Source organism: Pteropus vampyrus, unplaced genomic scaffold (assembly GCF_000151845.1).
Source record: "Pteropus vampyrus isolate Shadow unplaced genomic scaffold, Pvam_2.0 Scaffold358, whole genome shotgun sequence".
Lineage (NCBI taxonomy): Eukaryota > Metazoa > Chordata > Mammalia > Chiroptera > Pteropodidae > Pteropus > Pteropus vampyrus.
In genome coordinates, this window is record NW_011889139.1 from 974,808 (window position 1) to 987,329 (window position 12,522).

The 12,522-nt window shown below is 42.8% G+C and overlaps 1 protein-coding gene across 1 annotated transcript; it reads right to left on the reverse strand.

The window, feature by feature from the left end:
* Positions 1 to 9,287: 9,287 nt before the first annotated feature.
* On the reverse strand, positions 9,288 to 11,951 carry LOC105304981 (C-C motif chemokine 3). Its single transcript, XM_011379369.2, has 3 exons — positions 11,055 to 11,951; positions 10,224 to 10,338; positions 9,288 to 9,800 (listed from the first exon to the last, which is right to left on the reverse strand). The coding sequence occupies exons 1-3, from the start codon at positions 11,128 to 11,130 to the stop codon at positions 9,710 to 9,712; spliced, it is 282 nt and encodes a 93-aa protein (XP_011377671.1). The 5' UTR covers positions 11,131 to 11,951; the 3' UTR covers positions 9,288 to 9,709.
* Positions 11,952 to 12,522: the final 571 nt, after the last annotated feature.

Consider the following 12,522-nt stretch of genomic DNA (forward strand, 5'->3'; position numbering starts at 1 on the left):
AACATAACCACTCACCTACATACTGAAAATGTGTCAACCACTGTGTGATTGGAGGGGTATGGGGTGGGGTGGTGAAGAGCGTGTCAAAACCAAGCAGCCAAAAACATATGGAAACACATTACAAAAGTTAAATAGTCTAAATAAATTAAAATTTATATTAAGAATCCTAGAACGTGGTTGCTTGACAACCAGCCCATAGTAGAAGTAACTTCAGGAGTTGAAGGAACATTCATTCCTTGGGCTCAGGTCCCTAAGCCCTAATCTACCCACAGGTGTAAGTGGTTTCTTGTTGCTTCCAGGTTGCTCAGGGTTTCAGTTCTAAGGTAAATAATGTACTTTACATGAGGACCTACCAGGGTTGGCACAGACTTGCTGGCCTCTTCAGTATGAAAGCTCTGAAGAGGAATCGTGTTATAAAAATTGAGGAATCAGTAAGAGAATCCCTGGTCACATGTCACTCCCTTCCAACTTTCTCTGCCTGGGAAAGCACAGGGTCTGCCAGTTTTCTCAGGACCATTCCCCAACCTCAGATCCGTAGACCTTCTCGCAATGACTTAGGTGGTCTTCTCAGGCAGCCTTTGTCTACTATCACCTTCTCCTCAACTCCCCCTGCCTAGGGCAGTTCCTCCCTGGCTCCCAGGCCCAGACCAGGGTAGAGAATGCCTGCATGGCCTCTCCCTGTGTCCTGCCACCAGATTGGACCTCAAAGCTCGGGGTTTCCTAGGATGGCCCTCATCCACCTGCTGATGCCTTTGCAGGCTGCTCCCTACTCCAAGTCCTGGCTCCATCCCTACATGTCCTGCCTTTTCCCAGAGATGGGCAGGGGGACTAGTTCTTATGTAGCTCTGGCTGCTGGTCTCATAAGAGCCATCTGTTATTTTGCCAGAGATCTGCCAAGGAAACTTGGAAAAAGCAGCAGATGGTCCAGGGCCTGTGCCCACTCTGAGGAAAGGGGTAGCCTGAGCCAGGGCCATTTTTCATTGAAACAGGTGAGCCAGCTCCTTCTGTCCAATGATCAAGTCAGAGGAAAGAAGATGTAAATAGCATCATCGTTCAGTAGGAATGAGGAGAACTGGAAGGAGATTGGGAATTTCTCATCTCATCAATTTTTTTCTATCTCTTATTTTTTTTTTCCTAAGGTTTTATCTTGGTTTTGTTTGTTTGTGACATATTCCTTTGTTTCCTCATTTTGCTTGTGAGGAAACCAACTCTCTGTGTTGGTTTCTGTACATTAAATAAAACAGCCATTTCTCCCAGTCTTGAAGGAGTGGCCTTAGGTTGGAGGTAAACCTTGTCATTCAACCTCACCCTAGCTCTTGGTTGTCTTTTGAATCTTTGTGATTATCCAAGTAGCCTGATTTATTTTTCCTGGTTGTTCAGAGTGTGCCAACACCTGTCGATGTCCCTAAAAGGGGTATCCCAGCACCTGAATTCAGGCTGATTGGAAGCCAGATCCTCAGGCAGAAGCTTTTAAAGGATGCAAATATATACAGCCCAGTGGGACTGCAAGTATAAGCCCTGCTGGCCACCAGACCAGGTGATCTGGAGGTATCCCTTGGGTGATAGTCACAAAAATTGGGGCTCCAGATGAGTGTATAAGCTCCTTTCTGAGAGATATCAGCGAGATGTAGTGAGGCAGAGGGAGAATGCAAAGGTGGTGTCCCCTGGCCTCCATTCCCTGGGAGCGCCTGTAGCCTCTAGATGTGTGCCTAACCCGAAGTCCAAAGCACCACAGCAAGCAAATAGGCTTTTACAGAGAGACTGGGGTGTATTTCAGTCTGTTGTTTGTGCAGTACCCTGCAAGTGGTAGCCTATTCTCCCCATTGTTATAGTCTTTCTGATCGTTATAGTCCCATGGGACCCAGGAACTCAAGTGCCCCTGCCTCGCTCCTGCCAATAGAGCCAGATAAGATGTTGATGGGGCAGCCCCTGAGTGGCAGTCACAAAAACCCGGGTACCACACACGTGTAAGAGTGCCCTTCTGGGAGATACTGGTGCTGTGGAGCGTGGCAGAGGGAGAGCATAAAGATAGCATACTCTTGGGGGCGGGGAGAAAAACAGTGGCACCTGCTGGCTTTAGCAAGGCGGAGGGAGAATGCAAAATGGTGCCCACTAGTTGGAGGGTAAAGACGGCACATGCTGAGGAAAAAAAAAGTCTAGAGTTAAAAAATAATAAAACTGAAAGAAAAAAAGGCGCCAGCCAGCTTTAGCAAGGCCAATGCTCTAATGTTAACAGGTGAACAGCATAGGAAATGCAGTCAGCATTAATGTAATGGCTACGTGTAGAGCCAGAAGAGAGACCGAGCAATCAAGGGGATCGTTTTATAAACCATATAAATGTCTAACCAATGTACTGTATACTTGAAACTAATAATAAAATTTTTTAAAAAATGATAAAAATTTTTTAAAAAATGAATGTCTCTGACATAAAATCTGGGCGCTTTCAGAAGGCTGCTTCTGCACTGGGCCCTGGGGAGAGTCTGTGCCATTTCTCAGTTCCCTACAGGCTTTTGGGTGTCTTAGACTGGGCCTGTTGTTTTTCAAGGCCAGATGTTTGGGGAGCTTGTCTCTCAGGTGCAGAGCTTAAAAGTTGGTCGCCTGATTTGGAACATTAAACGCTTCACTCCTCGGGGAGAAGCTCTGGGTTTGTGAGCTCCCTCCTGGTTGCACAGCTGCATCTCAGCCTCTTCCACTCTCCTTGATGTGGCTCTTTTTTCATTTGCCCATGTGAAGTAGCTCACTGCTCAGCTAGTTTTCAGGTCTTTTTCAGAGAAAATTGTTCCACATGTAGCTATAGATACAGTGAGTCTGCGGGAGGAGGTAAATTCAGGTCTCTTTATGTCATCATCTTAAACTACATTCTCTATCTCCTATTTTTCTCTTAGTTTTGGTCTCTGTCTCTCTGTGGGAATGTAGCTAATGGAACAGTCTGCCTCTTGTTCCATTTCTATTTGGGAAACTTAATCCAGTCTAGAAGATATTTTTTCCAGCAAGAGACTGTCTCTGTAAGTCACCTATAATGTTGTACTGAGGTGAGTTTATTACTCAGCTGATCACTGGGAAGCAAGTGAAGCTGGATTCTGCCTCTTATGGAAAACCTACTCAATTTTCCCATTCCCAGAATAGGACAAGCCCCCACCCTGCCTTCCAGGTATATAGAATAGAAATCTATAACTCCTTTGGGAAGAAAAGTTCCCTGAAGAGATAACCCGGAGAATTCTGAAAACCCCTTGAGAAGTTCTCAGTTTCACCTGAGTGCCCCCAGACTTTGGTGATGATGGTCTGACCTGAGCCAGAAAGTGGGGAGACAACAGCAAATGGCAGCAGAAAGACCCTCATGAGAAGAGGCCTAAGATCAGAGGGCCATGGTGAGGAGGAGAGCAAGAGCCCAAGACTCACACTGATGCCAGCCTTCTTCTGGGGCCCAAGCTGTGTCCCCTACTCTTAGGTAAGCCCTGGACCATGGGAAGATGGAAACTGGGGGTGATAAGAAAGGAAGTGTTTAAGTGATGACTTGTTGACTTGTATATGGGGTCTTGGGTAACCACAGGGCTCAGGGTATTTGCAAGAATAGTTCCAAGTGCTCACTTGATTGGGGCTGTTGATAGGGAAGTGGTTTACACAGTGAGAGAAGTTGAGAGGTTCACATCACCTGGGACAACACTTAGCTGGTTTCTTCTCACTAGAGCTCTCTAATCATAGTTTCCCCCAGCAGAGCAGAAACACCTCTGTTATTCCACAGCCGTTCTAACTGCATAGTTGTTACATATGCCATGAGTCCTGAGCAGTACAACCCAACTTAAACTACACTCAGGTGGACGGAGCTGTATTAGCGATGCCTGGGCTTCAGGAGTCATGAGAACACAGGCAGCCTTTCAAACACCTGCCCATTCCAGGGAGATTCATCAAGGGCCCCAATAAGCACAAAGCAAAGGGCATAAAGACGTGTTAGATACGGATGCTAATGTACATAAGGAACTTTTAGGTGATCTTAGCCTTTGGCCAAGATAATCCATGGTTAGAAATTTATTTCTAATGTAAGTCACTTCCAATATGGAAAAAAGACTTATGCATAAGAATTTTTGTTCCTCGGCATATTGATAGCAATTTAAAATTGGACCCAATTTAAATCATCTATGATATGGAAATGGCAAAGAAAATTATGGCATCTTCACTTGGTTGGCTAATAGGGAGCCTTTACAATGTGATGACATGAGAAATGCTTATGTTACAATGATAAGTTTTAAAAAACCCAAGATGCAAATCATCTCATTTTAATTAGGACCCACCCAGTATCTGGGGAAGTGGCCAATTCCACATAGTATTTTTTGTGGATGCTCTTCCCAGGAAAGAAGGAGAATGGAAGCAGCAAATATGAGGTGTCCCCTGTTATCTTACCCTTTGGCCATCTAATAGTAAAGGACTCCCCTCTCTTCCTCAGTATGGGCAATTTCAGTAATGATGACTCATTATTCTGAGAGTTCTTTCATTTTCTCTGTCCCTGGTCTTCTGCTTATATGAAGCAGGGTGGGTGGTGCTTGGTGCAGGCCCATTTCTACCCTACTTAGTATGTCCTGGAGCAATCATGTAGCTTCATTTTTTGGAAGTTACCTTGGCACCACAAATTGCTGAATGTCTGTTTAGCCTCAGATTTGGGCAATAGTCATTTATAAGGCAACAGGAAATACACAAGTCAGCATTTAAAAACAGAATAATTCAGGGTAGTGGAAGACTAACAGTTTCTAACCTAGACAGCAAAGGAGAAGAAATGTCCATCACATACAAAGTGTTAGTATTCCTTATATATCAAGAAAAAAATAATCCACAGGAAAAAGACAAACATGTTATAATGAAAACATGTTTTTCCTGACCAGCATCTATTCTACATCCTTCCTAATGCCATAACCCCATAGTTCCTCTGGGAAGCCACTCTTCCCTGTAATTCTTACGCTATACATTTATGTGAAATTCATCCAAACTACAATCTAAGAATTTGGCTTTATTTGCTTAAGCAGATCTATGAAACCCATCCCCATAGCCACAGCAATCGATTAGGTATTGGGTTTCTGACCTAAGTTGGTCAAATCTATTTTTTTCAATGGGGACACAGCCTCTCTCTACCTTGAAGAAAATGAACAAGGAATCATGTAACACTGTAAGGTACCAGCAGCCATCCTGGGACTCTCACATGGAAAGGGCATCAGAAAGAGAAGAAAATAGGGCCTGTGTGATGTCACAGGGCTGCTCGCTGCATCCAGCCTTGCCCGGAGCCAGAGCCACCCCCATGCCCTTTGGTCTTGTATCCACAAGTTTCGTTTATTCAAGCTTCTTTGAGTTAGATTTGTTTGCTTGCTTTTTTTTAATCTTTGAAACTACCAGCAGCCCGAGGAATACAGAGTCCTGTATCTGTGCAGAGGTACAGGGTACAGGGTCTCTTAAAAGTAACAGCCCCTGACTGAAGTATGGGATTGGCAGAACTGAAAAAGTAGGAGGCAGTTTGGTGAGGGCTTTGTTAAAAGGAAGTTGTTTTTAAACTTTGTTGTGCATAGGAATTACCTGGAGATTTGTTAAAATACAAATTACTGTGCCCCACCTTCTAAAAGTGAAGAGGAGGGCTCATAATTTGCATTTCTAATGAGCTCCCAGGTGTTGCTGTACTGTCATCTGGGCACCACCTTTTGAGAACTGCTCTTACATGGCATTGCCGCACTGTTGGTTGAACTGTGGTCTGTCGAATGTCAGTGCTAAGACCCTGTGCCAGACGCTAAGGCTGCAACATTGAGGAATTTGATAGGTAAGATTCTGATATTGGAATATAATAGGTACTTCTTGCATCTATGAGTAAGATCCCTTAAATGAGTTTAGACTGCTTTGAAATGGGCTCTTCCAAAACTGGAAAAGAAAAAAAATTGGCTTTGCTAAGAAAGGCCTTTCTAAAGTGTTGACTGTTTCCAATAATCATGAATCTAGAAGGGCTGTAAATGTGGAAATTTCTACTCCAGGCTAAAGTTAGTGACAGCAGGAAGGTGAGAAACTTAATAGGAGAGAAATCTGGGGTCCAGCTGTGGCCCTAAATCCTGCTCCCCACCCTCTCTTGTGAAATATTTGTCATCCTTACTTAAAATGGACAATCAGCTCCTTGTGAAGGTGTTGGGAGGATGCAGCTTTGTGTTGGGCCTCAAATATTTATCATTTCCCCATGTTGCCCCACCTCTGCAGGGGCCAAGATGGACGCAGAAGTCTCTTAGCAGAGGGCTGGGAGGTAGGGGTATAAGTGTGAGTGTAGTATTGAGACTCAATACCACACATTCCCAACCCCAGTTAAAATGTAAGATAAAGGATTGGACAAGCACTCTGCATTTGGTTGTCTAGCTCATGGAATTGACTAGAAGCAAAGAGATCAGAAACCTACTATTATTAAAAGGCTTCTCATTGCCAAAGAAACCACAAGACTAGCCCCAAATGACCGTTGATTGCTCAACACCTAAGGCGAATCCCAGGCTTCTAATTTATATGGACAGGAAGTAGGCAGCTCCCAGAAAAGGGCTCTTCCCCAGCACACGTATGTGTCCACGGAGGACATTCCCCAGGAAGGTTAACCAGAGAAGCTGACCAAGGATCTCATGCATGTCTCAGACCTTGCAAGGCCCTATAAACTGGTTAACAGTGCAATCCTCATTCCCCCTTCCCTCACAGAGGTCTTCGTTCTATTACTCTGTTCACAATACTTGTATTTAGGGAATGTTGAGCTGATTAAGCTTCTCATTTGGCTTTGGGTTGCTGGGCCTCGAGAAAAAGTTCAATGTAAATGAGCAGATTTGTTTGTCCCAAGATGCTGGAAGCCAACAGAGGAGAAATGGCAACACTTTCCCTGCGTTTTTGGAGACAAAGACTGTTCCTCCCGTTCTCCTGACAATGCCTTCACACTTACCACAGGTGTGGGTAGTAATGGTGTTAGGGGAATAGCCCCTCATAATGGAAGGGGATGATTATATGTTGCTTGGAAGACGTGTGCGCGCGCGCGTGTGTGTGTGTGTGTGTGTGTGTGTGTTTGATGTGAAAGCCTTGGGCAAAAAGACTTGTTTATTGCACTGCCTTCATTATATAAAAGCCATTATGGCATCAAGACTGTTATGACTGGCCCAGCTGAGCTCTATCTTCTCTGTGTCAACTTAGAATCCTAATCAGAAAATCGTTCTGCTGGGTAGAATATCATCCATCAAAGGGTAGGGTAAGATAAGACCAGAGAGTTAAGCAATACCTACTCACTAAGAAATAAATTGAATAAAAAGGAACTGCACAAAATAAAAATGAAAAGTACCCATTCCTAAAAAAGTAATATATTAATCTCATTTCCTCTAAGAAACCGCAGTTAGCTATTTACCTTTCCAAATATTTGCAAATATCTATATTAATATGACTTTAAAAAATAAAAACAAAAATAATATTTTATACATACAGTTCTGTAGCATACATGTAAGAGTATATATGCATATAGTAGATGTAAACAGATATACCTTTTGCACATAATATTATGGACACTTTCCATAAATATTATAGACATGTATTCTTTTTATTGACTGCAAAATATTCCATTGGTGGGCATCTCAATCCTCTACCCATTTAATCCTTTACTGATGGTCGTTTCCATTTTGCTGTTTAAAATCACGCTGCGAAGAATATCCTTGTGCCTATATATTTCTGTCCTTTGGTAGGGTCGCTGCAAAATAGATTCCTAGAAATGGAAATCAGGTCAAATGATATCTAGGTCAAATAATAAAAGTGCATTTTAATGTTTGCTTAATAGGAGTGTTTAATTGTACTGGAAAGAGTTCAATCACTAAAATTCTAAACTAATTTTGGGTATAAAAATTATTTTATTTTATTTTTTATTTTTTAATTAAATTTATTGGGGTGACATTGGTTAAATATCATAATTACATAGGTTCCAAGTGTACAATGTAATAATACATTATCTGTATATGCATTGTGTGTTCACTACCCAAAGTCAAATCTCCTTCCGTCACCATTTACTTGACCCCCTTTACCCTCATCTATCTCCCACCTCTCAGCCCTTTCCCTCTGGTAACCACTAAACTGTTGTCTGTGTCTATGAGTTTTTATTTGTTTGTCTTGTTCATTTGTTGCTCTCTGTTTTATAACCCACATATAAGTGAAATCACGTGGTTCTCATCTTTTTCTGTCTGACTTACTTCACTTAGCATGAAATTAGATTATCTTAAACAAAATGAAACAAAATCGTGACTCATAAAATTTTATACATGTTTTGGTTTTCACATGAGTCTTTTGAATTTCTCCTTCTTTGGCAAAAAGGACCCTGGCTTAGTGTACATTTCTTATAACTCTAGCTCAGGCAATCCATCTGTTAAATAACTCAGCTTTCTCAGGAAACTTATTATGTAGAATCCTCCTCCACATGTAGGCTGGTTGTCTTTCCCTTTCACATTAGTCATTTATTTTGTGGAGCATGGGTTTAAGGAAAATAATGTGCAATATACCTATTACCAAATGCAGATATGTGCCGCATTTGGAAAGAACGGTAAATCCTGTTGACTATTTCAGTGGTTCTCTCAGCTGTTAACACGCATGTTGAAAACCTGATAGGCTTGGTACAAATATCAATTCTCAGGTTCACACCTAAAAATTCTGATGTGAGTGGCTTAAACAATCATTGCTTGCGATTTGAGTACAGGTACATTGCCTTTTGAGAAATAACTTGACCAGCGGTCAAGCATAACGTATAGTTATATCAAAATCCAGTTTTGCAACTTAATTGTATCATTTACTTGCTGTGTGATCTTGGCTAAGCTGCTTAACTTCTCTGAGTGCCAGCCCCAGTTTACACTTCTGTCAGATGAGGATATTAATAGTACTTAAGCTATACTGTCTCATTGTGAGGATCAAGTGGACACTGCCTAAAAAAGTACTCCGCCTAGAGTAAGTCTCAAATATGTTAGTAATTCTTATTAAGAAAGCTCGATTAATCATAAATATATACTACGGATATTGTTCTTAACGTTATCCATTCTAGTAGTGAATTTTCCTAGAGTGTGTACATTACGATTTGATTTTTAAGATATTCATAATTTCAATGTTCTGGCAATGTGGCTCCAGTGTAAAGCAGAGTATCTCTGTGGTAGCCCCACTTCCATCTCTCCTAATTTCTCTCCATTTCACATCTTCCTATTCTTTGCCTGTTATATTCCTTTCAACCAATGATCCTGATTTGCCAGATAAATGAAACCAAAATGAAACCAATGCCAGTTTACTTTTTAAAAGAGCATCTTTATTATTTCTCTGGGCTGAGCGCAGCACTGAACAGAAATATTTAATACATATTTGTCAGTCTGGTGGCTTTGGTGCCACCTCTGTCTAGAACAAACTGATGACAGTTCCTTAATTGTCACCAATCACAGTGCAAATGAAAGAGGAGGGGAAGGGTGCTGAAGGAGGTATCCTGAGATCTCTTGGAGCAAAAAGTCCCAAACACAGAGTGACATTCTAAATAAATTACGAAAATTAAATAGTATAAATAAATATACATTTAAGTTAGGAAGAGTCCCAGAGTATGGGTTGGCGACAGCCAGCCCATAGAAGAGGTAGCTGTGGAGGTTACAAGGGTGTTTCCAAGGCTCAGGCCCCTGCTCCCCATCGGCCCGCCAAGGTCACCGGGTTCCTTCCAGGCCACTCAGGCGTTCAGCTCAAGATCATTGACGTATTCCTGGACCCAGGCCTCACTGGGGTCAGCACAAACCTGCCGGCCTCTTCTGGTTTGGAAGCTATGGAGAAAGTGGAAGGATTACACATTGAGGAATCCGGCAGGGAGAACTGGGACCACCCTGGCCCCTCCACCCCACTCTTTTATCCTGGGCAGTCCAGGGCGCTGCCCACTTTCTCGGGGATCCTCTGCCTATCTCAGTCTAGGCAGCTGCTCTCACTGACTCAGGGGCTCCCTCAGAGGATCCTGCTGCTGCCTCCTTCCTCTCACTTCCCTCTAGGCTGGGCCAGCCCTCCCTGACTCTGAAAGCTCCTGGCCAGGTCAGGTCACACCTCAGAGACCTGGGTCCTACATACTTGATAAGACATCCTAGAGGACAGGGCCTTTCAGAATGGTGCCTCTGGTCTGTCTGTGCCCTTGGGCACTGCCCCCACTCCACACACTTTCTGCCTCTCCAGAGGTGGGCAGGAAGACTGGCACTTACATGACACCGGGCTTGGAGCACTGGCTGCTGGTCTCAAAATAGTCGGCTATAAATTTGCGTGGAAACTGCCGGGAGATATAGGAGAAGCAGCAGGAAGTCGGTGTGTCCGCGCCATCTGTAGAGGAAGGGACAGAATGAGCCTGAGTCATAGTTCAGAATGAAAGGCGAGATCTGAGATCTAGTCCCTGAGAGGGTGAGGAAGACAGCGAGGAAGACAGCCTTGCTCACAGCGTGGGCTGGGAGACAAGGTCACTAGAGGGCCTTAGGTGTTTTTGCCTAGAAATATCCCTGTCTCTGTCCTTGTTACTGTCTGTATCCTTCATTCTCTTTGACTTCATTGTGGGCGGTCTTTCCCTTTGTAATGCAGACATCCAAGCAGACTGTTCTCATCTCCCTTCAGGAAATTTTATCTGGTTCAAGAAGCCATACTCCAGCAAAAGGGAAACCTTGGACATCTCTCCTAAGATATCCCACGGACAGAGTTCTTGGAGGGACCTGGGTTGAGTAAGTGGAAGAATGACACCACTGGAAGGCAAGCAGACTTGGATTCTGCCTCTTACAAACTCATTTGCTTAGGTCCCTATTTTACCATTTGTAAATGGAATTGTTACTCTCCTACCCAACTTTGGCTCTCAGATATGGGGACTAGGCTAGCTAAGACTGTTTTATGAGATGAAAATAAAAGTCTTGCAGAAAAAAGCAAAGATCTTTTGTAATGCTTTAGGAAATTCTCTATTTTCTCTTAGGGGCTCTTAAGACCACAAGAAAAGATGGATGTGGTCTGACCATGGCCAGAGAGGGGTGATACCCACAGCAACAACACAGACTCACATGGCGCAGAGAAGACCTGGCTGCAGAGGGCCATGGTGCAGAGAAGAACGGCGAGGGCAGCCCCGGAGACCTTCATGATGCTGAGCGGGTGGAGTGTGGGCTTGAGCGTCAAGAGAGCAGAGATGAGAGTGAGCTCTTGCTGCTGGCTGCGTCCTTCTGGAGTGCGAAGCCATCTCCCCTGATCTTTATAGGCGGCCTTTGCGGATGAGGAAATGGAATCTGGGGGTGAGGAGGGAAATTTTTAAGCATGGTGGTACTGTCATGATGGATGTTGCACAACTCAAGGTCCCGGGCAACCACAGGGGCTCAGGATATCCAAGAATAGCTTTTCTGAGCTATAAGTTTCAGCCCACAACTCGTGACTTGTTCTGGTTTCTTGTGAGGAAATGGTTTCCTCTGAGAGCAGGAGAGAGAAGAGTGTGTGTCGACCTGGGGCTATTCTTAGCTGGTCCCTTTCCATAGTAACTGATCTATACGTGAACTGTCCAGCTCCATCTTTTCCACAGAGCTGAAACTCCTGTGCCTCCTCAGCTGCTCTAACCACATGGAGAGGGTAGATGTGATGATGCCACAGAGAGTGGATTAGCCTCCCTTGCATGCAAGAGAGGAATCCCCGTGAGAGGACTAGGAAGCATGAGGTCATGTTTCTGTCATTTGTTCATTCATCAAACAGTCACTGAATGACTAAGGTCACTGGGTTAAACACCAGTTGAGAATCATAAAGATCCATTAGATGTGGGTGTTCATGTTTCAGGAGCCTAAAAATATTTATGCTCATGAACCTAAGAACACATTTTTAGGGAAGAGTTCTGAAGAAACAAACCCAAATATGGAAGCATCTTCAAACATAAAGACATCTGACCCCACATCATTTGTACCTCTAAAATAAGGACACCTAAAATTTCCTTTATCAGGGAATGATAAATTATGGTATGTCCACTGGACTTTTTATTATTAAACCCTTAAACTGAAGTGAAGTAGCATAAATATAATCATAAGATCAGTTGTAAAAAAGTGAGATGAAAAATTGTACAAATTGTACAAGATGAAGAATTGTACAAATATATATGTAGACACATATATGATGAATATTATGACCATATATGTATTATATATGTACATATAAACGTATATATATATAAATATATATATAAATGCTGGGCATGGAAAAAATAAAAAGCATTGGAAATAAATGCCCAAAAGCATCAATAGTACTTATATATGTGTGATAGATCTATGAGTGCTTAATTTTCTTGTTTTCCTCTTTTTTCTGGAGTATTCTCACTTTGACCTTCCTTGTCAGCCCACAGATACACAAACACATTTTGTTTTGAAACATTTACAACATTGGTTGGAAGTAGGTTGTTAATTATTTAATTTTAATTTGAAAGACATTTTTGAGAAATATACTGAAGTTTTTGTCCAATGATCTTTGCTAGAATGGAGACTTGATTTCCATTTTTCTGAC